At 39.3% G+C, this 26,651-nt stretch overlaps 1 protein-coding gene and 1 pseudogene across 1 annotated transcript; both read left to right on the top strand.

Annotated features, from left to right (window-relative positions):
- The first annotated feature begins 262 nt into the window (after nucleotides 1-262).
- Nucleotides 263-7,884, top strand: LOC122075514 (annotated as a pseudogene).
- A 10,714-nt stretch (nucleotides 7,885-18,598) lies between these two features.
- Nucleotides 18,599-20,865, top strand: LOC122076393 (S-type anion channel SLAH1-like). Its single transcript, XM_042641695.1, has 2 exons — nucleotides 18,599-19,468; nucleotides 20,405-20,865. The coding sequence occupies exons 1-2, from the start codon at nucleotides 18,599-18,601 to the stop codon at nucleotides 20,663-20,665; spliced, it is 1,131 nt and encodes a 376-aa protein (XP_042497629.1). The 3' UTR covers nucleotides 20,666-20,865.
- The last annotated feature ends 5,786 nt before the right edge of the window (nucleotides 20,866-26,651 follow it).

Below are 26,651 nucleotides of genomic sequence, written 5' to 3'. Positions count from 1 at the left end.
CTTGCCACTTGCCACTTGCCGGGCTAATAAGTAGACTTAATACAGCGAAGTGTTATATAATTCCGAAAGTACCCCTCTACGAGAGGAATGATGTCAGGGACCTCTTTCAGGACCAGAGAAAAGTAAGAGATGTTCAGATGTGAGATCATATTATCAATCTAACGGTTCAGAAAATTCTCTCATAATTTTAGAAAATACTGCTGGCTGTACTAGACAAAAAAAAAAAAAAAAAAGAGAAAATGGCACACACAACAAATATTTCTTATCTCTCTCTCTCTCTCTCTCTTTCTCTCTCATATTCTAAGACGACGCTGTGAAGCAATGGAGGATGGAAGCTGACGTTATTTCTGAAGAACAGGAGATTCAGGAAAAGGGTCGGAAGGGAAGAACGTGAGAGACCTAAGAGCCTATCAGATTCTCTTCTTTCCTGTCTATTAACTCTTTAATCGCGTCTGGTTAGTGACTAATACTCATTTTAAACTTTTTTGTTTTCTGTTTCATATTTGCATTTTCTTTCTTTATTTATTTTTTGTTCTACCTGAACAATCGGATTCAAAACCTATTTTTTTATCGAGGGTTTTCTCTTCTGCTGTTTTTGTTAATTGGGCTATGTTAATACTTGCATCTTCTTGTGTTTGGTGGAATTTGGTACTCGAATCGGTTGGTTGTCTTCTGTGTTTGATCGGTTAACTCTTGAAGCTCTTTGAGTCAGTCAAGCCTCGCACTTTTGAGGGTTTCCGCTTGATCTGTTGTCTAGAAGAAAGAGCTGGGACTGGATTACAAGTTTTATTCAGGAGCTTGAATTAGGTCTGGGTTTCATTTGGTTGGATTTTCTGGCCAGTTATTCTGTTGGTAGGTTGACCATTGGCGGAGATTTTTCTTTTTCTTACTATTCTATGTTCTTGTTGCGTGGTCGAGACTTTGTTGAATTTAGATGTGTTCTTGATCAATTTATGGTTCCTCTTTTTCGGATTCTGGCTTTTCTTGCTTCATCTTTTTAAGATAAATAGCGCAGTTCGCTGAATTGGTCAGTCCAGGGGAATTTATTGTGTATTTTTTGCTTTCTTAATGAATCTATTTTCAGTTGGCGTTCTGTTATTTTTCTCCATCTCATTTCAAGCAGTAATTTATTTTCCTTTGGTTGGTATTTGCAACTCTATGGGACTAACTAACTGGCTACTGTAATGGTGAAGTGGTGGAATAATAATAATAATACTGTAAAATCAGATGTTACTTTTCTTTACTTAGATTGGGTGTGGTTTTAACCTGAATAGGATCATTTAATTTTGAATTCTTGAAGGATCTTATACATATGTGATTTTAAAATGGACTCATCTAGATTCTTGATTCAGACTAGTTTCATTAGTTGAACTAGAATTATACTCACCTCCATATTGAACCAAGTGAAGCGATGTTTACTATTTGTGCTGTGACGCTGTGGTAGTGATGTTTACTATTTATCTATATTTTAGTAATGAATATGAAGCATTCATTATAGGTGAAGAAGATTTGTGCTGTGATGCTGTGGTAGGCTCATTGAAACCATTTATTTCCATGTGACCACTAATTATAGCCTGATTATAAATTTAGGGTCTACTATAGTAGCCAAATGGTCTTTTAAGTTTTTCGTGAGAGCAGTCTTTATTTATTTTTTCTTTCAAGGGGTTTTCTGTGTTCGGGACATATTGATCTGTAAGCCTCTTTATGGAATTTCTATGTTTTTGAAGGAAAGCAAAAAGTGTGATCTGTTGAAGCTTGTATCTAACAGGGTGAAAATGTTGACTTTCTGTAGTTTTTTTTGGCTAAATGCAGGTTGCTCAGTATGAGATCGTGATCTTATATCACAAGTTTGAAACTTGTTTAAGGAGTGTGGAAGAGCTCCAGAAAGACAGAAATTTATAGCTAAAGTTCTATGCTTTGTTTAATTCCAATTTTGCTGGTGGACTTAGATGGCCGTTCCTTCACTGGAACCACACTGTGAAGGCCAGACTGACCGATTCCCTTTGTTAATGGAGCGTCCAGACAACCATAGTGACAGAGAACACGTTATAGACATTGGAAGAGGTGGTGATGCGTCCTCGTCTGGCTCATCTCACAGTGATCCTTTGCCTTCCCTTTGACCTGCCGCACCATGAAGACAGAACATCAAGTGGCACACATGCCCCTGCTTCTCAATCTTTCTCAAATTCAAACTTCAGGAACTCTTCTAGAAGAGGTGATGGTTATGGCCGTCGCCATAGGAGCCCGTTGAATTCTGGTTTGTGGATTTCCATCGAGCTAGTAGTCACCATGAGCCAAATTATTGCCTCCATTGTTGTGTTATCTTTTTCAAGAGATGAGAAACCACAAGCACCATTATTCGAGTGGATTGTGGGTTATGCAACCGGATGTGTTGCAATCTTGCCTCTTCTTTATTGGCGTTACCGTCATCGCAACAACCAGCACAGTGAACAAGACTCAACACATACACTTCGGGGCACTTCTCAGGGAAGCAACCCTTCAGAACCGATGTCTTACACTGCTATCTCAGTTACCCATTCTTCAGAAGGTGAAGATCGACATACCACAGTTACATCCACCCCACGTACAAGGTACTACTTTTTTTTTTTCTCATCTTCTACATGCACACCCTCCCCCCTCATCAGTGGAAGTTGTTGCTGTTTCCATTGTGGTATCTGGTTTGAATGTGGAGCAATTTCTGCCTTGTTTGAAATGTGCATTGGTATGCTGTTTATGATGTTATCTTTTTGCTTGGAGTGATTTATCCTTATATCTTCTGTGCTAAGAAGTCAGAAGTGGAAGTCAATTACAAGTTTTCAATAATAGTAATATTGTCAGTAGTTAGTTTTCAAGAGAGTTAGAGATGAAGGCAGGACTCCCAGATATGGGGTACGACTACCAGTGGCACTTTCACAATAATGTGCCTCTGCTCCTGCTGACTTCACTCCAATCCTTTTGCTGGTTTATGTTGGTTTGGCTTTTTTTTTTTTTTTTTAGTGTTGGGGGGGGGGGGTTAGGGGGAGAGAGAAAATAAAATGCAGTACTATACCATATTGCTTTTGACAGGTCAAGGTTGGGCATCTCTGGCAAAGTTGGTTTACTTTACCAAATGATTCAATCCTTTCTAGTCATGAGATGATCAGCTATTATATTATTCTTAATGGGAAAATACATGTCATATTGTTTGAGACAATTTGTGTAGTTTCAATCAAATCAAAGTTGTCTTATCTATCTGCAGTTAATCGTAGGGGCTGTGCCTTGTGACCTGTTGCAGGCTTAAAATGTTGTCAGGATGTTTCAACTTTCATAGCTGTATATTATTCAAGTTGGAAATGCTTCTACTGAGCCGATGAGAATAACTCCAGGACAAAAACTTTAGGCGACCTCAGCTTGGCTGTGTTAACCTGGATTCTCACTTACAATATTTACTCACTGCAGTCAGATAGTTTAGCAGTTAATAGAATGTTGCCACTGCTCATCCAAGCTAGACACATGTTAAAGGTGCAGTCCATTGTCCAAAAGTTGGCTAATTAATGTCTGAATTGTGTTAAATGGTATGAAGATTTAACTTATCACTATGATCCCTGCACCCTCCTTATTAGGAAATACATCACCAGTCATACTAGAGAATGCCTTAAAAAATTTCCTTGTCTTTAGCAGTTCCATTGATCTCGATGAATGTACCTGTGGTGTATTAACAAGTTCCTACCAAGATGCTTACTAATGACCTTACAGTCGTCATTCTAATGGCTAATAATCGTAGAAAATACAAAATTTACTAGTTATTAGATTTATTAGGTATTACTTTAAGTTTTAAATAGATCTTTCTTCTCTAGTTCTCTTTTCATAAGAAAAAAGAGACTTCACAATTTTCTAACCTTTTATGTCTGTCTACCTGGTGCCCAGTCACTTGGGGGACATAGAACGACTATGACTTACTCATGAATTAGATGGGCAGTACCAGCAAGTTGGTTGCGTAAGCAATCTATTGACAGCTTGAAACAAGTTGCTAGGTGCGTTAACCACCATTATTTCTTAGGGCTCTTTAACTTGTTATTTTGTTTGAAATTGATATATTTTTATAGTGGGAATTTGGGCATTGAAAGGAATAATTGTTCTTCAGGTCCTTTTCTCACTCGCTACTTTAATACAAAAATAATTCCCTTTTGATGGTGTCTGTGTCTTATATCAAATGTTTTACTGTAATTTTCTGGTCTTCAATACTATCATTATGTTATACATCCTATTTAAAACATCATCACATTTTTTTGTCTGTCAACTAGTTATCGATGAAGCACTAATTGTTGACTTTGACCAGAAAAGGGGAAAAAGGAAAGGAAAAAAAAAGCGTCTTGAATTCTTATGAAACACAAAGATAGAGGTTTGAGAAAGGAGGGGGGGGGAGATTGCAGGAGTAGTGAAGGAGGTTCCTCACCACCACAACCCCCCCTCCCGGCACAAAGAGGCAATTGAAGAAACAAAAGAATAGCAAGGGAGAGAAATCCTTTAAGATAACTTATCTATATTCTATTAATTTCTATAATTAGGCCATCCTACTTTTAACCTCTACTCTGTTAATTTTAAACAAGGTCAACTTACTAGTCATGTCATGATAGAAGAGGGATTATATGTGGTGTACATGGTATCTAGAAATTTTTATTTGTTTCAGGCTTCTCTCTAGCAACCATTCATGTAATTTTTCCATAAAATCCCAATTTCCATGCCAGTTTTATTAATAACTATTTTCTGTGAGAGTAATCTGGCAAAAATGCATCCAGTCCTTAGTGGTTGTCAAGTTAAGGGTAATCATGCATGTGGATGAACCTCACATCCAGTGTCCTACTATTTACTAGATTGGATTTTTTGGAAACTCCAATTTGGGGACTGTTGATTAAACACAACTCAACTCAACTCAACTCAGCCTTATCCCAACTGAATGGGGTCGGCTATGTAGATCATTTCTCTCCAATCAGCTCTATTCAAATTCATTTTACTAGTCTTAAGCTTTACATGTCTTTCCTCAATTCTCATAGAGTCAGTTTAGGCCTACCCCTTTCTCTTTTAGCTCCTTCAACCTGAATCAAATCATCCCTCCTTAATCCAGCATTCAGAGGCCCCTGTTGCATGTCCATGCCTCCTCAAACAACTTTCTTGCAACTTATCATGTATCGGAGCTACTTCAAATTAGCTCTAATTTGTTCATTTCTTATTTTATCGTTTCTCATTTTACCACTCCTGCATCTCAACATCCTCATTTCAGCCGCATTAAATTTGTTTACATGTGGTTTATTCACTGCCCAACATTCAGCTCCATACATCATTGTTGGTCATATAACTGTCTTATAAAATTTTCCTTTGAATTTTAAATGAATATGTTAATCACACTACACTCCGGACACACCCCTCCATTTCATACACCCCATTTTAATTCTTTGTGCAAAACATCATCCTCTATTTCTCATTCTTTATTTATGATTGAACCTAGTTACCTTAAATTTTTCCTATCCTGTATCTCCCAATTAGTGGGCGAGCCTCTGACATAACGGTTAAGTTGCTCTATTGCAACATGTTGGTCATAGGTTCAAAACTTGAAAACAGCCTCTTCTGGAAAGCAGGGGGTAAGACTGCGTACACTTGCCCCTCCCAGACCTGCAGTAGCTGGAGCCTCGTGCATTGGGTCAATGGTGCATGTATCTCCCAATCATCAGTTTTCACCAGCCCATTTCAACCCTTTTGTTATTAAGTTACAGACCATGAACTTCATTTTTATTCTATTTATCTTAAAACCTTATGATTCAAAGTTTGATATCCATATTTGGAACTTCGCATTTATCCCTCATCCACCAAAACAATACCATCAGCGAAAAAAACATACACCAAAGGATTTGATATTGAATGTCTCTATTCAGTTCATATATGATTAGCGCAAACAAATACATGCTTAAAACTGATTGATGTAACCCGGTTGTAATTGAGAATTCATTACCCTATCTCCCCACAGTTCTTACACTAGTTAATACACCATTATACATATCTTTAACTATGTCCGCATATTTATTGGAAACATTTGCTATATTAGTTCTCTAAGGACTCTATTATAACCTTTTTCTAAGTCAAGAAAAAGACCATAGGAATATCCATCTTAGATTCTCTAAATATTTCCATTTATACCTTTTTCTATTTCATCCACCAAAAACAATACCATCAGCAAAAAGCATACACCAAAGGATTTGATATTGAATGTCTATTCAATTCATCTATGATTAGCACAAACAAATCCAAGCTTAAAACTGATTGATGTAATCCAATTGTAATTGGGAATTCACTACCCCGTCTCCCCACAGTTCTTACACTAGTCAATACACCATTATACATAATATTAGCTATGTCCATATATTTATTGGAAACACTTGCTAAATTAACTCTCCAAGGATTCTATCATAACATTTTCCTAAGTCAAGAAAAAGACCATATGGATATCCATCTTATATTCCTTAAATCTTTCCATTAGTCCTTTATGCAAATAAATTGCTTCTGTGGTTGATCTTCTTGGCATAAAACCTAATTGATTATCCGAAATATTAGTTTCTTGTCTCAAGTGGGTTTTATTCCTCTATAATTATTACTGCTTTGAATATTACCTTTATTGGAACCACAACGGTTCTCCATTAACTGTCTGAAGTAAAAGAAGCTTCAAAGATGACTGTTGATAATAAACTGGTAAAAAACTAAAATTAGTCCTACTCAGTGTTGTGGTTGTTAGGTTTTGGATTATTTTTCACGTAGGGGATTAAGAGCCTCAGATCTGGTGCCACTAAATGATGCTAAAATATAGTCATCAATGTACTCAGTCGACTGAAGATTGTCATTCACGTGGGGGAAGTTCAAGTCTGGTGCAATTGTGATGCATTAGAAGACAGCCTCTTAGCATCATTGCCCTTCACTCAAAATGACTGCTACAATGTATAGCTTATTGATGACCAAGAGAATCTCTTTAGAGGTTCTCCTATTTCTAATATTAATCTCATTTTGCATCCTGTAAAGCATTTTTCAGTAGTTGTCACTGTGCCTTGGGTCAGATTTTTTTCATGCAGAAAAATCTGTATTGTTTCATTATTCTTTCTTCTGAATGTCATATTTAACATCTATGCTATTTTTTCCTTGTTTTATTTATTTCTTTTATTTTTTAACCTTTGTACGTCTGGATGTTTGCAAACCTAAAATCCACCTTCTTTATTTATTGATGGTGTGATTTGATGTGGAAGATGGTTTGCGCCCGGGAGACTCAGTATGCTAGTGGACCACTTCAAAATGGCCTTAGATTGCTTCTTTGCAGTGTGGTTTGTAGTTGGCAATGTGTGGATTTTTGGAGGGCACTCCTCTTCTTCTGAGGCTCCCAACTTGTACAGGTATTGATCAAGTGGCCTCAAATACATTATATCCTTTTCTTTGAAACCCTATTTAAAAGTAGGTAACCAATTGACCAACTCCTGGTCTTCTTGCAGGTTGTGTATAGTGTTTCTTACCTTTAGCTGTATTGGGTATGCCATGCCGTTTATTCTATGTGCAACAATCTGCTGCTGCTTGCCTTGTATAATTTCCATATTAGGCTTCCGAGAGGATCTGACTCAAACAAGAGGAGCCTCTTCAGAATCCATTAATGCCCTTCCGACTTACAAATTCAAGTTGAAGAAAACTGGAAGTAGTGAAGACCGGGAAATCAATTCAGAAGGAGTGGGTGATGGAGGGGTCTTGGCTGCTGGAACTGATAAGGAGCGTGTAATTTCAGGTGAAGATGCGGTAAGTTTTCTTTCTTCTAGTGGTGCATTTGTGCTTCTATATCTGGATTCTATAGTATATGACGATTGATGACAGAAATTGTGGTGTTAATTATACTGAAAATGTCATGGGTTTTTACCTTCCCATGGCAGATCTGGCATATGTGCCTGTTGACCTTCATACACCAGTCGATTAAACACCTTTGATAGGGACAGGATCCTCTTTTATAACCTTCCTTGCTCCCCCAGTCCTTTGGATGAAGAGTTGTGCTAATCATGGTGTAACATTATGTTGGGCGTGGGTTTCTGCGTAACCAATTTACTTTGGACAGTCTGATTATATATGTTACAGACAACAGATTAGTTCTTGGTTGGACTATGATCTGAAGTTGATGTTTTAATTGGGGCATGGCTCAATATTCAGAAATTGGTTCATATATAGTCAATGATGGGGTGCTATTGGTCCACTTTGTATTTTGACTTGCAAAATGGGGTGCTGATCATGTCATATTGTCATTCCACCAAATTAATCATGATCTTGGATCTCAGTAGGTTAGGTTATATGTGTAGTGCCATTTCCTCCTTCCCCTGCTCTTTTCCCATTTTTCCTGGGATGGAAAATTATATTGTTGTTTACCGTACACACCTGCAAGTTTGTAGCATGTGTAGGTGGATGTGATTCTTCAAGCTTCTTAGGAAGCCTTCTATTTTAGTAACTGGCTTTGACTGAATGATTCATCTTCTAAAAGGTTTTTCTAGGAATGTCCCTTCGCATTTTTCCTGTTGGAATCATTTACCATGTTCATTGCACTCTGGTTATGTTCCTCATTGTCCAACAGGCTTAGTCCAGCAGATCCCATGTAAGATGAGGCCTAGTTGAGCTGTCCCAAGAATGTTGCTGATCTACTGGCACAATCTGTCATTTACGTTACTTTTGGCCATCAACTCACATGTTTGTATTGGGCTTGGCATCTGCGCTTTCTTTGTTTTTCCAGAGGCGTTGGGGTTAAATGACATGTTGGGGCCAGAAACGATTGGTTTCTTGATTAATAATGCATTTATTGTAGAGTCTAGTCTGTAGACTAATCCTGAACCCAAAAAAAAAACTAGCACAGACTGGGTCTCAGAAACAGAGAATATAGACCAGAATATGGAGAGTTTATATCTTAAGACACAGAACTCAGTACAGTGCAATACCTTGGTTGAGTGATCTATTCTAAAAGAAGAATATGTTTACAAAATATGGAATTATGGAGAAGTCTTAGTGTTACTATGAATACTAATAGCAGCACTAGAACAGCTTTATTGATCAGAAAACTTCAGATCTTGGAACAGAACTTCAGAGGCTCCGTTTGGTATCGTTTCTGTTCCAGAAACTCCGTTTCGTGTCAGAAACAGAAATTTCAGTTTCTGTGTCAAAACGCCGTTTTTAAACGATTTAAGGCTGTTTGGTGAATCTGTTTCTAGAACAGTTTCAGAACCAAGAAACGACATTTCTGCCGTTGGTAATACTTGTTTCAGAAATAGTTTTTTTTTTCTTTTCTTTTAAGTCAATAATTACAAAAATAACATTAAAATACTATAAGCATATAAATTTTTTTGGGACAATAAAATATTACACACCAACGAAAAAAAACATGGTTTCCAAAAGATGAATAAAATACAGTATTAACAATGCCTTGTGCAAGTTAACTATTACATAATTCCCCAAATTTTCACTTTTTTTCCAAGTCTAAAGACTTGAATTCATGGAGGATGTCTTTCATCTTATTTGTTTGGTCCTCTAATCCTTTAAGTGTCCCTTCCAGATATCCTTTCATGTACTCGTTCGAAACGGAAAGTGGTCTGGATGATGTTGATGTTGATGTTGAGCTTGAGCTTTCTGAACATAATGTATGTTGTATGGTAGAGACATGTGTTTCATCTTTCAACCATACAAACATACCACATCCACGGTTATCAGCCTATATCAAATAATAGATGTGATTAGGGTCGTTGAAATTTAACATCGAATTAAACAAAAATCGTAAATTATCTATAGGTATAGGTCAATCGTAGAAATAAATTACCCCAGTTGAACTTGGGCAACATAGAAAATACTGTCCCTTGTTTGGACCTTTAATCACAGTTCGTACTTTGCATTGACCTTTACCACATCTACATAGATGTAGTTGGTCCACCCACATGAAAAAATTACATGAATCTTCACACTTGAAAAATTCTCTTCCAATATTTTTACCCGACTTGGTTGTATATTTACCACAACTCTTCCCACAAATTTCACAAGTTGCTATCATGAGTGGGGGCATAGAAGAAGTCATCTGTGACAGAAATTTATTTATCAAAAAAGTTAATATAGCATCCAAATATATGACATTCATAATAATATATCAACTTGTACCACATATATAAATGTACCATAAAACAAGTACTACGTGGGTTGAAACATCAATTTAGGTTTTCAGTTTTGGCAAAATAGTTATCGGTTTTAGTTTTCAACTAGTTCTGGCATCCTTTGCTGTCTAGCCATTGCATTTGTAATTCTTAACCTAGTGGCATTCTATCTCTTTTGCCCGATTTCGTTGACTTGATTGTATTGTAGAATGATCAACGAAATCTTCATGTGGCGGATTCAAGTCATCTTCTGCAACTTTTAAATCATCGCTCATCCCCACGAATTCTGCATCAGCAATATGCTCTTCTCGAATATAGTTGTGTAGCCCACAACATGCCAGTATGATTGATGCCTGAGTTTCCACTGGGAACTGATGCATTAGCCTTAAAATTTGAAATTTGTTCTTCAATACCCCAAATGTGCGTTCAATAACATTCCGAAGTGATGAATGTCTATAATTGAACAACTCTTTCGCTGTTCTTGGGGATCTTCTACGCCCTTTATAGTCCGGTAGATGATATCTCTCACCCCTAAATGGTGTTAAAAATCCAGATTGGCTAGCATACCTAGAGTCGACAACATAATACTTTCCTACAGACAAAAAATAATATATATTATTATGTATACACTCAAATGAAAATCTAATATATTAGTATAAAGTTAATACCTGGAGGTGGATGTGGAAAACTCAATCGAGGATCACTTCTTGCCTGTTCAAGTACTCGACAATCGTTTGCACTACCTTCCCATCCCGCATACACATATGTGAATCGCATGTCAAATGAACATGCACACATCACATTTTGAGTTGTGATCCCCTTCCGATTCCTATATCGAATTTGATCCTCTCTTGGAACTACCGCATGGATGTGAGTACCATCTATGGCGCCAATACAATGCTATGACATATATTGACAATTAAATGACCAGTACATATAAGAATATAAACATTCATATATTTAATTACAAACATGTATCATATTAACATATTTACCTTGAAAAAAGGGTAGTATTTCGGGTTCTGTGCAATTTCTATCGGTATCATATTGACGTCTGGCGGTCTGATTTTCTCCTTAGCCAGGCGTTGCATTACAATCAAGACAACATTGAATGTTCGACTAACTGTTTCTCCTGAGTGGTTGAAATGATTTTAGGTGTCCCTATTACTTGAACCCTTCCCAACAATCCATAGGAACATTCCAAGCTGTTCATCCACTCGGATGTTGGTCATATCTTTCAACCACCCCCTATGTCTAACATAGTCACATAGGTTAAGGAAGACATGACGTTCCATCCTAAACTCTTCATAGCATCTATTGGCATGCCCATTCAATACCTCATGCATCATGACAGCACCTGGAAATACACTATCCCGACATGGTTCTCGAATATATACAGCCTCACTCAGTAATTCCATTCCCATGTGCATGATCATATCTTCTTCATCACTAGAAGTTTCACATAATGCATTTGACATAACTGCAATAAATAAACAATTACTACACAATTGGAAACAAATATCTGTAAAATATAACAAGCTGACACATCGTCTCAACCCAAACCACATGTTTAACATTACACACATCAATAATAGGAAAAAAACACAAAAGAAATAAAAGCCAAGTCATGCAATGTATCTCCAAAAGTAAAATTACACACATCAAAAGTAGAGTCTCGAATCCAAAATTATCAAAAGTAGCATTCAAACACAACATCAACTACTCCAACGCATCTAAAAGCCAAGTCCTCTTCGCAGGCTCTGCACAGACAAACAACTCCCTCCAACTAGGATCAGTACACATACGACTGGTGGCCTTCAAATATATCTCCTTTGATATATCCGGTATGGAGGATATCACCGCCTCACATGCACTCACACTAAAATCTTGAGGACAAGATGCACCTATCCCACCACGAACAGGAGATGTAACAGAAGTACTGGATGCTTTATCAATTTTAATAGATAAATACTTCCCATACAAGTCCTTCACGTAGCTATCTCTCTTATTGACGCTCTTTTTTCTTCGTCCCGTAGGTGTCCTATCAAGACTTCGTTTTGTGGTGGTCTGAGTTGGAGTATGAGTATCCTCATGAAAGGGGTCAATCATGCTTATATGCACCGGGGTACTGGGGGAGTGAGAGACTTGCTCAATATCAACTGTATTAACAGCTTCGATGCCATCCAGATCTTGAGCACTATAACCCCTAAGTTACCTCTAGCATATGCATCCCCAAATACCATGCTCAAATCTGGCCAATTGTTTAGTCCATACTTCTTGTACTTCAACCAACCTGGATTTGCCTGCATGAGCAGTAATTGTATCACTTAGATGTACTACTCATTGTAATCTAATTTTTAAATAATTCAATTAGCTAGTGAAATCTATTGTACCTGTATTGCCCTATCCCATACGGACTCATCATCAACTGTGACTGCTTTTGTCATTGAGTTCCACCCAAATCCAGTTGTGTCAAGCAGTCTCTTGAATTGTTGATACTCGTGTTTCAACTTGTTCATCTTATTGCGTAACTGTTCTCTCCCAACTGGACGATTTAACGTCTGTTGAAATTGCTTTGTAATGTTCTTCCATCCAGTTTTGTTAAATGAATTACCGGATTTGTGACCATTTTTTACAGCTTCTTTCATTGCTTCAATGAAAACAGTGGTCTCAAATTCTGACCACTTAACGGCAGGGATACTACTTCCAGACATAATAGCTAGACATTATAAGTTAGTGTAAAAGTTAGCATACTGGGAACCAAGCAGAGTTTAAAGCCACAGATTATTCACATGAAAAGCATCGGGGACAGTTTTACTGAATACGCATAAAGACATTTGAGGTTAGTAAAATTAATGGTAAAACATAACAACCAAACACAAAATGAAATAAAATTAGGGAATACATAGCAATTAACCTTGAAACTTGGGAAATGTTTGAAGAGCCATGCTGACACTCTAAAAATTGAATATACTACCACCAAAAAATATTGTAATGTAAGTAAATTTTAAGGTGTGGAAGTTGTCACTGGTCCTTGATACACAATTTATGAAAAACCCCAAACAAGAAAAATGCAAAAATGAAAATTATGGTAATGCTTTGTTTTCAGTCACTTTGCTGCAGGAGTGATAGTTTTGGTTGGCCATAATATTTTAAATGTTAAACTGTAGTTTGGTAGTTGCATCGCATGTTGAAAATATATATATATATATATGTATATATATTTATATTGAAAATTGCAACTTTCTAAAGACACCATAGTTATTGTTTCCCCTTCCAAAAGTGGGATGTGTTGATGATATTTTGAAAGATGCAGTCTACTTTTTAATTCAGAAAATACCTACTCCACCAATCCCCACACCGGCCACTAGTTTGATCATTCTGTTACAATACTCCATTCAATTAGATTAGGTTTTGTGCCTTAGTTTAGCTATTTTAAATGGTAACTGCATCTCAAAAGTTTATTCCACCCTTTTCCTTTTCTTTTTCTGTGGTACTCATCTCTTATTTTGTGGTATTTCTCTAATTTTGGTGCTGTTCAGTTTTGTTCTTGAGTCTTACATAGTTACATGTGGGATAACCCAAACTCAACAATTTTGGTACTGTTCAGCTAAATGCATTCATGTACTCAACAATTTCTTATATCTCCCAAAGTCTCAAAGAGTCTACCTTTAATAAAGAAAAGTGCTTCTCACCAAAAAATGGGGAAGTACATGCAAATGTCAAGTACTATATGCTTGAATTTCCATTAACAAGTAAAAACTTCAAGCATTCTTCAAAAAGGTAAATCAAAGACCTGGTGGTATCCTTGGATGGCAGTCCAGAAAGAGCTTGACATAATCAGTGTAACAACAGCAAATGCAGTGGCAGCAAAGGTCACACATCCAATGGCTACATTGTAATGAGATTCTTTGGTTTGGAGGAAAAGATTGATCAATCAAGGGTAATTACATCTATAACTGCAATGCATGGAAACCCAGCAAATACTAGGGCTTTAAAAGTTGAAATTTAGGATTTGCAGAGGAAGTTAGCAAAGGTCTAGAATGGATTCCTGTAAAAGGTAGAAGGCATAGTGCAGCTAAGTAGCAAGTTAAATAAAGTCGAACAGAATAAATGGGTTCCTATTTAGTTGTCGATGGAAAACTTCAGGTTCATATTGGATAAAAAAATAAAATAGAGTACTGGGAAGAAAAAAAGAATGAATAAATAGCAATCAATTAATAGTATCAGTTGAGTCCAATAAACAAAAGCAAATCCAAGTATGCTGCAGAAAATGTGAACTTTGTAGTAGTCAAGAAGAGACAATGGATGGAACATCCTCCATACATGCACTGAAATTTTACATTGGTAGAACTAGAGTTTCTCATAAAACATATGACATCAAGGAGGCTGGGGAGTGCTTAAAATGCTTCCCCACAATTGGTTAGAGAAGAAGTCAAGAGGTGAGACTCTTACATAATTTTTAAGTTTCAAAACCAAAAATTCCCCCCAACTTATCAAAGAGTCACCCAATAACTCTATAGCCTAAACTAGACCCAACCAAGCTCAAACCAAAAACAGAAACAACCAAACCAGACTTGATCCAGGAATAAATCAAAACCAAAATTCAAAAATACCTATAACAACCCAAGAGAGGAGAAATTCAAATAGAATAAAACTGAACATCTAATTACCACTTCCAAGGCACCTTATGCTATATTGACCATGATCTTTGGTCTGAAGTGGCCAACTTCCTAATTCTAGCCTTGAAATGTGTACATGATCCCATCTGTAGAACTAAACCCTCAGGCCTAACATATTGAGGGCTAATCCGGAAATTTTCTCACAAGGAAGTGTAAATTTAGCAATATATACAGGTTCAAGAAAACTAGAAAACCATATAGCTTTAACACATTCAAGAAGCAACCTAGGAAAAGTTTGCAATCTGACAGTATAAGTCTAGCATAATGTCCACACAAACCCAAAATTCAAACATTGGGAAGAGACCCAAAGTAAAGTTAAAGAGTTGTTAATCAGACTTGCATTGTTAATTCATAGTAAACAGTAATGTACACATTCATATGGGCACAGACACAAGAGAGAGTATTCTGCTTAGAACTTTCGTTACCTTCGGAAGTGGCAGTCAAGGTTTATTTACAGATTAATTAATCAAGTCTTCAATACACAACTTCCAGAGTAAACATAAAAACAAGAATGCACATTTCAATTGGTGAAGATTCTGTACAAGCTGAAATGAAAATTGGAAGAATTGAAATTTAACAAACTTACAACAACACTGTGATAGATGAAACTAGGTACCACAAGAGGTGTATGGATTCAGGAAGCAAAGGAGAAGAAGAAGAAATAGAAGAGAAGAAGACGAAATAGAAGAGAAGAAGAAGACGTTACCTCTCTATATAGGTGGTCTAGAAAAACCTAAAATTTATCCCCATACCTGCTCTGTGATTACAATAGATGAAGAAGAAGGAGAAGAGGTTAGAATACAAGAAGAAAGAGGTTAAAAGAGATGAAAAAGAAGAAGGAGAAGAAGAGCCGAAATCGAAGTTACCTACAGAGGAGATTTCACAAGGGGGCGAGCTCCTGTTTCTTCTTCTCTCCTCTCTCTGTGCGAGTTCCAAACTATATTCGAAACCAGAACTTTGTTAAGCTAATCGATCTCTGTCTCTGGTAGAAAAGAAAAAATGAAGAAGAAGAAGGAGAAAAAAACCCCTAAATTTCACACAAACCCTCTCTGTGGTTACAATAGATGAAGAAGAAGAAGAGGTTGAATAGAAGAAGAAAAGAAGATATGAAGAAGAAGAAGGAGAAGAAGCAGAAGAAGGAGGAGAGGCGAAGCACAGACCTGAGGTGAAGATTTCTCATACACAGTTTCAGCTGGGCTCTCTCTTCTTTCCTCTCTGCTCTCCTCTCTCTATCGCGGACAATCGGGAACGAAAGTTTCTCCCTATATTAATTTGGAACGAAACGTGGCCGACAGAACAGCCTCCGAGCGTTTCGTCAAATCGGGCCATTTTCGTTTCTTACCACACTGACAGTTTCAAAAAAACTGAAACGAAGCCTAAACATACCAAACGGTTTTTAGCGTTTTTTCGTTCTATTAACACGAAAAAACGCTAGAAACGTTTTTTATGAACTATACCAAACGGGCTCTTAATGATTTGGTTTTAATCTTACTCATTCCCAAACCACCAAAATTGGTTTAAACCGACTATTTGACACCTTAGATATAAATGATAAAAAATAATAATAATAAAAAAAATCTTATTTTATCTAAAGTTGTAACTTTACTCTCTTTTTTACCTTTTAAAGATCAACACATTATCCTCCCCCCCCCAAAAGTAAGGTATGCTTGCCAAAATACAGTGAGGCATGTTTGACGACGTTTCGTTTGTGTTAATTTTGCATTTTCTTGTTCCTAGAAATGGAGAAACAACCTAAAAAGCGTTTGTTAAAGCTGTTATGTTTCATCCGTTTCTAGAAACATAAATTAAAATTTATGTCTATTTACAATTCTAGAAACGACTTTGACAAAACAAGTCCAACTTGTGTTCGTCATTTCTGAAAATGAATTTGAGAGGAAAAAAAAAAGGTTGTTGTGCCCGATAAATCTTTCAACTATTTATACCTAAAAAGAGGCAACCGAACCCTCTCTCCCTTTTGGGCATCCGATGATACTATTGAGTTTTTTAGTGGCATTATGAATGCAAAAAATGTTTCGAGAAACAAGTTTATCAAACAAAAAAAAAATCCAATTTTGTTTTAAAAAACGTGAAAATCGAAAATAGTAAAAACATTATCAAACGATGCCTGAGAAATTGGTATCTTTGAGGGTAGAAACTGTCTTATACGATAGATCCCTTACAAATCCCAACCATGTCAGATCTAACACCAATATTAATACCTGATTTGATCAATACTTAAATATCTCAAGTCATTTTTAACAAGTTTTCATTTCACCACTTTAGTGTCAACAAATTGCACCTAAATGATAAACCCAGGGCTCAAAGCAAAAGCAAAATTCCAGCATCAAAAGTATACCCCCTTAGCCTTGAAATAACGAGCGTCACTTAAATCTTAATTTGTTCTCCCCCCCACCCCCCTAGGTCCGTACTCAGCTATGAGCCATCCACTCATCTCCATACTCGAATTCCCCACTACTTTTGGTCAACTAGTACTTCCACCACTCACCAACATATTCATGGTAGACCCCAGATGGGCTAAACTCAGCCAAACACAATTTGGAATGGGCCCACCAACCTTCTCCTAGATTTTGGCTGTTCCTAAATGATGTACTAGCAGCTTTTAATCACGGAAGAGAATGATCTATGATTAACTAGAAAATTGAAACCTAAAATAGGTTTTTAATGAGAACAAATCCTTTTATTAAAAGACCAAAAAGGAGAAAAAAAAAATTGGCCAAGATCATCCGAAACTACTATTGATCGTTGAACTGGGTTTAAAGAAGAGTGCTACTACAGTGCTCTCTTGGAATTTCAGAAACTAATGAATAACCTGTTCATTGCATCCACTTCGCCCATTAGGAACATTGATGACTGGTTTATTATTTCAGAGTCTAGATAGGTTCATGTTGGTGTACAATGTCTTGTATTCCGTCACAGTTTAATCCAGGGAGTACTGGTGTAGGTGCCTCGATAGGCAAGACGGCGGTTCTATTATCGGGGTGTGAGGACAAGCGTTGTAATTCTATTCTCCATTGATAGTGGAGTAGGATCTCATCTCACCGAGGATGTAAGCAATCTTGTCGAACCTCGTAAATCTGTGTGCATTGTTTGTTCTTGTTTTTCCACTATCTTCAGCGTCGTTTTAGGGTTGCGTTTATATAGTTCACGTATGAGAACAATCTCTTAGGTCCTTGGTTCATGGATTTGAAATCCACTCTCTCTTCATTTAATATATTTTAAATACACGGAACAAAGAAATAATATAATGAATAATTTGCTGCCATTTATATAGGATGAAGAAGGATATATAAACCTATATAAAAAATACAGAAAACGCAGGTGTTGTCCCTTTGCATGTACGTCTATTATCAATTTCCCAACCCAATAAACAGAAAGTTTACAAAATGAAACTCCCAAAATAGCTAAACTCCAAATAGACAAGCCATGCATGTCCCCCTACTTTGTAGATATTTGAATCCTGATTCTTCCCTTGCCTTCCCACGCAGCTCTCTTCACCGGTGATGTCTAGGAAGCCGCACGGAAATGATGAGATCACAGAATCACACGTACATCTCTCTCTCTCTCTCTCTCTCTCCGTGAGAGATGAACACACTGCATGTGGACAATTGGCCTGTGATGAGATTGAGAAGACCTAAGGAGAATCCCCTTCTTATTCATCATCTATATAAGTATATAACAAGGACTATACTACTACTCGGGCACTATCTTTCGATACATTGATCAATGGAGGATGACAACAACAACAACAACAACAAATCACAGCTGATGCTTGATGCATCGGCGGTTTCCTCCATCGATGTTGCCGGCAAGAAGCGACTAATTCCATCTCCATCTCTATCGTCTATCCTAACAAAGATTCACGCTGGCTACTTTAGAATCAGCCTCTCCCTTTGCGGCCAAGCCTTGCTCTGGAAGACCTTAGGAGAGCCCACTTCCCACCCTAACGCTCTCCAGCGCCTCATCCACATGGTTCCCTCCGCCTCCACCATCTTCCTCTGGTCTCTCGCTCTCTTAGTCCTCCTTATCTTATCACTCCTCTACCTCCTCCGCTGCTTCTTCTACTTCAAAATGGTGAAGGCTGAGTTCCTTCACCACATCGGTGTCAACTACCTCTTCGCTCCCTGGATTTCATGGCTTCTTCTTCTCCAATCATGTCCCTTTATTGGTCCAAGAACAGTTTGGTATCTCCTCCTTTGGTGGGTGTTTGTGTTTCCCGTGATCGTCCTCGATGTGAAGATCTACGGTCAATGGTTCACTAAAGGGAAGCGTTTCTTATCTAGGGTAGCTAACCCCACTAGCCTCTTATCTGTGATGGGCAACCTGGCTGGAGCCCAAGCTGCGGCTCATATGGGTTGGAGGGAGAGTGCGGTGTGCATGTTCACTCTAGGCATGGCTCATTATCTGGTGCTCTTCGTCACTCTCTATCAGAGATTGTCTGAGACAGACAGCCTACCGGTGATGTTGCGGCCGGTCTTCTTCTTGTTCTTTGCAGCGCCGAGCATGGCGAGCTTGGCTTGGGACTCCATCTCTGGAAACTTCGATACCTGTTCAAAGATGCTCTTCTTCCTCTCACTCTTCCTCTTCACGTCTTTGGTGGGTAAAATTCAAAAATTTGGGTCCCTAGAAAGACAAAATGAAACAAACAAGTTGAGATTTTGGGAGTTTGGATCTGCTGCACATAGGACCTTATACCTCTAATCACCTAGTTATATATATGAGCATCCAACACTAGTTTGGCTTCTTTCCATTGCAAGGGTTAAGAAGGGTACATTTAAAAGCAAAAGAGACAGGTGTTAGATGCTCATGGACAGAATTAGGTGATCATGGGTGCAACGATTCAAATTCAGATTTTGGAAGTATATGAAGAGTTGGGATAACTCCTCACCAAAGACACATGGTCTTCACACCCCATGAATGGTGTGAGATGGGCTGGGCCTGATGGGGTGGTTACCCATGGGGAAGGGGATCTAAAGTCATGCATATGAGTCTGATTTCATGCATGGAACCATGAAAAAAAGGGTATGGAAGATAGAGATAGCTATACATTTGTTGTTACGATTTCATATCAATCACATGGGGGTTGATCGATCCTACATCAATTACGAAAAGATTCCCATGTAGGTTGATATGGTCTTGGGATTCCTTCACCTTATAAGTTGGTTTATGAGATTGAGTTTTTCCAAGGTTGATATCAGGCGTATTAATTTCGATCTCAACCCAACCCTCATGTTTAACGGATAACCTAGTAATAGAGTGAAGCCCTTAGAAAAGGGCTATGTGCCCTAGGAAATACGGGGATGATCCCACATTCTTTATTAAAGGGTTATAAAGTGGATTGATATGATCTTAGGTTCTCTCATGTTTTAAGTCAGTTTATGGAGCTTTATAACCAAGTTAAAATCCCGTCATATAAATACAAAATTGAAAAGAGTTGCTGCTTACCATATTGGTTTTTTTATTTTTTTGGTGGTGATCAATAGATATCGACATTCAACAATGAAACTGATCAAGTCTTGGGGATTATTATAGGTTTCAAGGCCAGCCTTATTCAAGAAAGCCATGAAGAGGTTCAATGTTGCATGGTGGGCTTACTCATTCCCCCTCACGATGCTGGCCCTGGCTGCCACACAGTACGCACAAGAGGTTAAAGGTGGCACGGCACAAGGGATAATGTATGGGCTATCGGGACTCTCTGTTCTCGTCTCTCTCGCATTGATCGTCTCCACTGCACTAAACACCAGTCTGCTCCTTCGTGACAGAGATCCAATTCTTAACCCTCCTACGTCTTAACCTACAATAATGCCACCATGACTTCACAAGGGGAAAGCAAAGAAGCTTAGAATTTTTCAAGATATATATCTTGTATTCATTTTGCTCTCATATATACCTTTCTTCACCCTTGTAATTGCAAGAAGTGGGTCATAAATCCTCACATGTACGTCTAAGTGAATGTGCATACAACAACGTATCCAAACTTAAGAAACGGGTAAAGTTCATGTCCACCTTTTTTTTTTGCTAGAAAAGTTCACGTCCACTTAGTTTGGAATTCCTTGAGTATCTTCCCATAGAGGTCATTTACTATCTATGTGTAAAGGATAAAAGTTATAAAACTAACTCATTTAATCTGAATAAGGCTGAGTTGAGATGTTAGAAACAGAACACAACTTTAATAGAAAAAAAAAAAAGTAAAACATGTGGTAAACTGACCATTGGCAGGAGAACTCTACCACGCTAATCCAATTGGAAAATGAAAGTTATAATCTATGCATAAAATAGGTTTTTGAAGAAAACAATAGCATCTATAGTATATAATTAGTCGAGACCTCCTTGTGTCTACCTCCTTATTTTCCATTTCAACATTCACTCAACCTTATCACAACTAAATGGGGTCAGATTTATTTTGTATTTCAAACATAACTTAAACCTTAGAACCCTCATAAGGACATACATGCCCAAACACTTACGGGTCTAGATGACCCAAACCAACAAAAACCCTACCCAGGGTTCCCTGCTGATCAGACATAAACAACATGATATCCTACAAATATTAGTGGAACAACTCTAAAGAAACAAATTGCGAGTATCTTGGAGCTAGCAACAGCTCAACCAATGGAGGGATTAGGATAGGCAAGGCGAGGGAGACTTTTTCAAGAGAGGGAGGAGAGAGGCAAACATAGTCCCATGAATAATTATGTGCTTAAACATGTGTTGAGTATATTTGATATGAGACACATGTATTTGTGTATCTTTTTTTCCTTTTCACAGTTGGTTGAATTGACTTCAGATAAGGATAATTCAACTCTGAATTAGGATAATCTTGAAAATATTAGGGCTGGTAAGATTAGGTCATCGCCAATTAAGGTCAGCCCAGCCCAGTCCTAAATGGCAAAATAAGTATATAAGGACCAACCCAACCTAACCCGACCCAATCAAGCCAATACCAGAGGTGGCCCCCACACTCCTTAGATGGTGTGAGATTGTTGAAGGAGGTCATGATCTAGGAAAGGATCTGGCCTCGTCATGTATTTACTTCTCGGTATCAATATCAAGATTGGAATCACTATCGGGGTAGGAGATCTCTTTTACCCTTAGACCGTATTGACGGAATTTGTATCAAATTAGTAAAGACTTGGGATCGATCTCAACCTGGGATTTTGATATGATCTGGGTGATTTCAACCAATCCGATCTAATTTTTTTAAAACCATGCTTATTATTACCACAATTGATTACACCATGATTATCCTTCCTTTTTTCTTATGAAAAGGAAAATAAGGCTAAGTGAGGCTGTGTTTCATATGTGTTTGATATGCATTCTGGACCAAGAAAAAATTCTGGAGTGTTAAAACTTAAAAACAATGTTTGGTAAGCATTTCATTCTCAAAATTCTAGAGAATGATAAAAAATGCAGCCTAATGTGGTAAAAATTGACCAGTCGATCTTCCTTGTAGCTCCTGATGCTTCAGTCGATCTGCACAGAAGAGAAGACAGGGGAGAGCCGGGCTGACCTAAGGGGAGACTCTCTGATGCCTAAGTCAGATCTTTCCACGGCAGATACTCAAGAGAGTTTTCAATCAAAAGAAGTGATCAATTCCCACAATAGAGGCTTACCTTGGTATTTATAGGCTGCTAATGGAGTGGAGAAAGGGGGAACATCCATGGAGAGTCCTACTGAGCGTGGAGTCCTTAAGAAGAATGGCTCTCTGATTCCAGGAATATTCCAGATTTTGAGGCATCTTCAAGGAATATTCCTCTCTATCTCGGAGGTGTGGGTTGTGAGAGGGGTGGATGCCTCTGATGACATGTAGTGGATAGAGTTCTGCCCTTGTGATCAGGGATTACGTTCCTTGAATATAGGAGTGGATGAGAGCATGTTTCTGGGAGCTTTGCCTGATGATGCCGAGCCAAGGTGGCTGCTTGGCCTGAGAGGGGCCGAGGTGGCAGGTCTGCCTGCAAAGGGCCCAAGGTAGCAGCTCGGCATGAGTAGTTCAATCGCTCCTTGGCTGTGTTGTGGTGAGGGACATATTTACCCTCATCACCAACCCCCCGCTCTAGCAGTTCGGTTCGGACAGCTAGAGCATTAAATTCAGTTGACTTTTACGCGAGTGTGTCATTCGTTCAGTGTGAAACGCACTAGTTCTGCCACGTGTCACAGCACCATAACTTCACCTTAGGCAGGCGAAGAGACTGCTTTGGTTCACCGTTGATCTCAGTCAGATCCAGCCGTCCATTCTCCACTGCCTTCACCTATAAATAGGACACATTTTTTCCCAGAAGACTTCGCATTTGTTCTAGTGTTAAAGTTAGTTCATCTCACTCCTAGCCTCAACACGGTCATCTACCAAGTCTCAGTGCAGCCCGGCATCTTGAATACAACCAACCAGCTCATCTTCTCCAGTGCGTCACTTTCAAGCTCGTCCTTCAACCAGTAAGTAAGATCGTACTATGGTTGTGACTCATCATTCTTCTTCCGCTCAGTGCTCCGTATTTCCTAGCATCAGTTCTAGTGATCCTGATATGGCGTCCATGCGTGACCTTGACTCACCCAACCAAAACCCCTTGATGGCCATGAGGCCTGGGGAAAACCACCCAAAGTGTCCCATTCCCGATCCTTCATCCTCTAGTGATGGCACTTCAAGCGGTCCAGGCTCTAACGGTAACTCAGGCTCTGGTGGCAGCTTAGGTTGGGGCAGTAGCTCAGGAATTGAGTCTGTCGAGGTGGTCTCGCCTGTGACCGTCCTGACCAGGGGTGATCCTGGCTCAATCGCCCCAGCTTAGCCCCCAGTGCCGCAGCAGCGGGCACTTCGGTGGCAGGTCCATTAGGTGATGAAGTCACTGAGGTAGGCCTAACAGAGTCTGAGGGGGAAGGCTCTACTTCATCCTCCAGAGAAAAGAAAACCACTGTCAACACCAAGAGCATTCTTACGCCCAAAGTTCTAAACTTGATCCGGGGTCGGTATGGTATCCCTGATTACATGGTGATGTGCATCTAGGATAAAGATGAATGTGTAAATGTCTCTGGGGACGAGGTGGCCCTCTACAATGTCGCCTTCCAGAGCGGCCTTAGGATTTCGATGCCCAAGCTGGTTTGCTCGATTCTAGAGTACTAGTGTGTAATACCCTACTTCTTAAACCCTGTCTGATTACACGGTTGACCCAGTTTAACCATGCAGGACCCGAACCGGAGAGAGTTAAGGTGGGTTCCTTATGGACCATGATGGCAAGGGTGACCTTAAACACCGGTTGGCCAGACAAGACCGAGCCAGTGCCAGAGGAGACAGGTGTACCCAAGCCGTGTACATGCACATATCATAAGGCCATGTACGGATAAAGCAGGTATGTAGCCGTATCTTAGGGCGCATACGTATATTACATCTTATGCCAAGAGTGAGATTCGTGCCGAGGGCCGAATTCTGTCAAAATCCCACTTGTTGGCCAAGTTTTGACCCTCAGGTGGGCGGTCACAGGTGGGCGCATCCACCCACCTGAGTGACCCACCCATGTGATTACTTAGTTATTTTGGGAAGTATAAATAGCATTTATGTTTTCCTTTTTCTTTTCTCATTTATGACACTCAGACGTTTGGTGAGAAGAGTAAAGATGAGAGAGAAAAGAAGGGAAAGAAGAGGAGAAGAGAAGGAAGAGGAAGAAGAGATGGATTTCAGCGGCACCGAGGCTTGATCTTCCCATTCCGACGCCAGAAGACTGATCTCCAACATTAGATCTACGTTTAGAGGTGAGCAAAGGCTAGGTTTCTTAAACTTTCACCATACCCAAGTAAAACCCTTGATTTGGGTAGGGTTTCTTCAGGTCTTGTAAATCCTCCTTAAGATGATGGATCTAAGATTTAATAGATGATCTATGTGTTGATTTTGAAGGATTTGAAGAAGTGTTTACAAGGTTGGAGAAGCATTGTTGATTTGAAGTGATTTTGGGGTTTTGAAGTAGTTCTTGAGCAAAGAAGGTAAGATGGCTTTCCATTCCTTAAATCTAACCTAGATCTAGGTTAGAACCACCTTATGAGACCTTGAATGTGTGGAGAATGGGTTTGGAAGAGCCCCAATTGATTCCTTAAAAGTTGGGGAAGGTTTCAGGTGAAAATGACATTTTTCTGCCAAGACCGGTGGGTCATTTGGCCCGCCTGAGGCCACCCGCCTGAGAGGGCAGACCCTTGAGGCCAACCGGTGGGCCAGATTGGCGGGCCAACCGGCGGGCCGACTTGTCCGTCGGTCTTAGCAGGACCCTCGGGCCCAATCGACGGGCCAGACTGATGAGCCGACCGGTGGGCCGACCTACCCGTCGATCAGGACCGGTGGGTCTGAGTGGTGGGTCAGACAGGTGGGCTGTCCGACCCACCCGAGAGGCTCCCAACGTCATTTTTACGTCCGATTGGACCCAAAATGAACATGCGAGCTTCGTTTAGGATTCTAAACATGATTTTATCATTGGATCTTGTTAATTTTGATCCCAAAGTGGCAAAATGCTAACCCCACTCACTCATGATAAGTTCACCAAATCTTACGCTTCTCGCACCGGATCTCACCCGTACCGAGCGTGAGTCCTTGTACACTACAGGTAAGTGGGGAGAGGATGTTTGGCCTTGTTTTAAGGCATTTTTTGGCATTCATTTAATTATATCTAGACTAGCCATGTCATCATGAAAATGCTATGTAGATTAGTCATCCTCACATTGTTATGCCATGGGTATTGTGTTTATTTTCTAATTGCCAAGTGATGATATGCTTATGTGGTGAATGTTGACATCATTGTGCATGATGCATTAATAGACTAGATGACGTAATCGGCTTGAAAACGAGTGCATTGGTGGCCCGTGGTATGGGACGTGGTGGCACTATGCAATCGTACTATTGTTATATAGGAGCATGCAGTTTAGGATTATCATCTTCCCATGCTACGACCCTTCCCAACAGGGGTTAAGGTGTTGGGTTATTATTTGAGGGGAAGCAGTGGTCGCGGTTGTCGGGTCACTGTGGCAGTTAGACATACGCCCGGCTGGTCATTAGGACAGTCGGCAACCCCAGTGGTATATTCAAGAGGACCAATCGTACTGCTTTTAAATTGCTGGAGTCAGCACCTTTAATTTTTAGTCATTTACTTTATGTTGAGAGCCGGTGGTCGGCATTTTTTATTTTTCCGAGTACTCATGGTGGGCTTTCTCCAACAGCCCTATGGACGTATCGCGGGATGGAGTTCGCTGCTCGTACTCGGAGTATACGCGCACTGTGGTTGTAGTAGCACTAAACTAAAGACTTAGTAATGTTGTTTAGGTGGATGTGATTTAAAATGAATTGCATAGCATATAGTGTATATGGTTGTGATTTGTTGTGTGGACTGCTGTGTGGTCCTTCCTTCTCACTTACTGAGCTAGTGAGCTCATCCCACGTGTGCACCTCTTTTAGATGATTTTACAGGTCATCAACATGATGAGCACGGGGTGGGCCCCACAGTTGAGTTCCCTGAGGAGGATTGGTGGGTCCCCGAGGAACTGGAGCACGGCATGGATTGCTCGTGCGAGAGTTGTGCTACAGGACCGTAGTTTTGAGCCGAGCTCTACCTCCTGATACCGAGCCAAGCTCTACCTTCTGATACCGGGCTGAGCTCTACCTTTTTATACCGAGCTGAGCTGTACTGTCTGATTTTTTATGATTCCTTTTGAGTACTTAATATGTAAATTGTATTCTTTTTATGTAAATATCATGTCTGCGGGCCCACATGTACTTAACTATTGTATTACAATTTGGGTATCAAGTATTATG

Source organism: Macadamia integrifolia, chromosome 4 (genome assembly GCF_013358625.1).
Source record: "Macadamia integrifolia cultivar HAES 741 chromosome 4, SCU_Mint_v3, whole genome shotgun sequence".
Taxonomy (NCBI): Eukaryota; Viridiplantae; Streptophyta; class Magnoliopsida; order Proteales; family Proteaceae; genus Macadamia; species Macadamia integrifolia.
This window is presented reverse-complemented; position numbering and strand designations above follow the sequence as displayed.

What these genes read in the sequence shown, in the direction of transcription:
- LOC122076393 (XM_042641695.1), top strand. Translation starts at nt 18,599, where the DNA reads ATGGAGGATGACAACAACAACAACAACAACAAATCACAGCTGATGCTT. An exon ending in TCTTCCTCTTCACGTCTTTG is followed by an intron (nt 19,469 to 20,404) that starts GTGGGTAAAATT and finishes GGATTATTATAG; the next exon opens with GTTTCAAGGCCAGCCTTATT.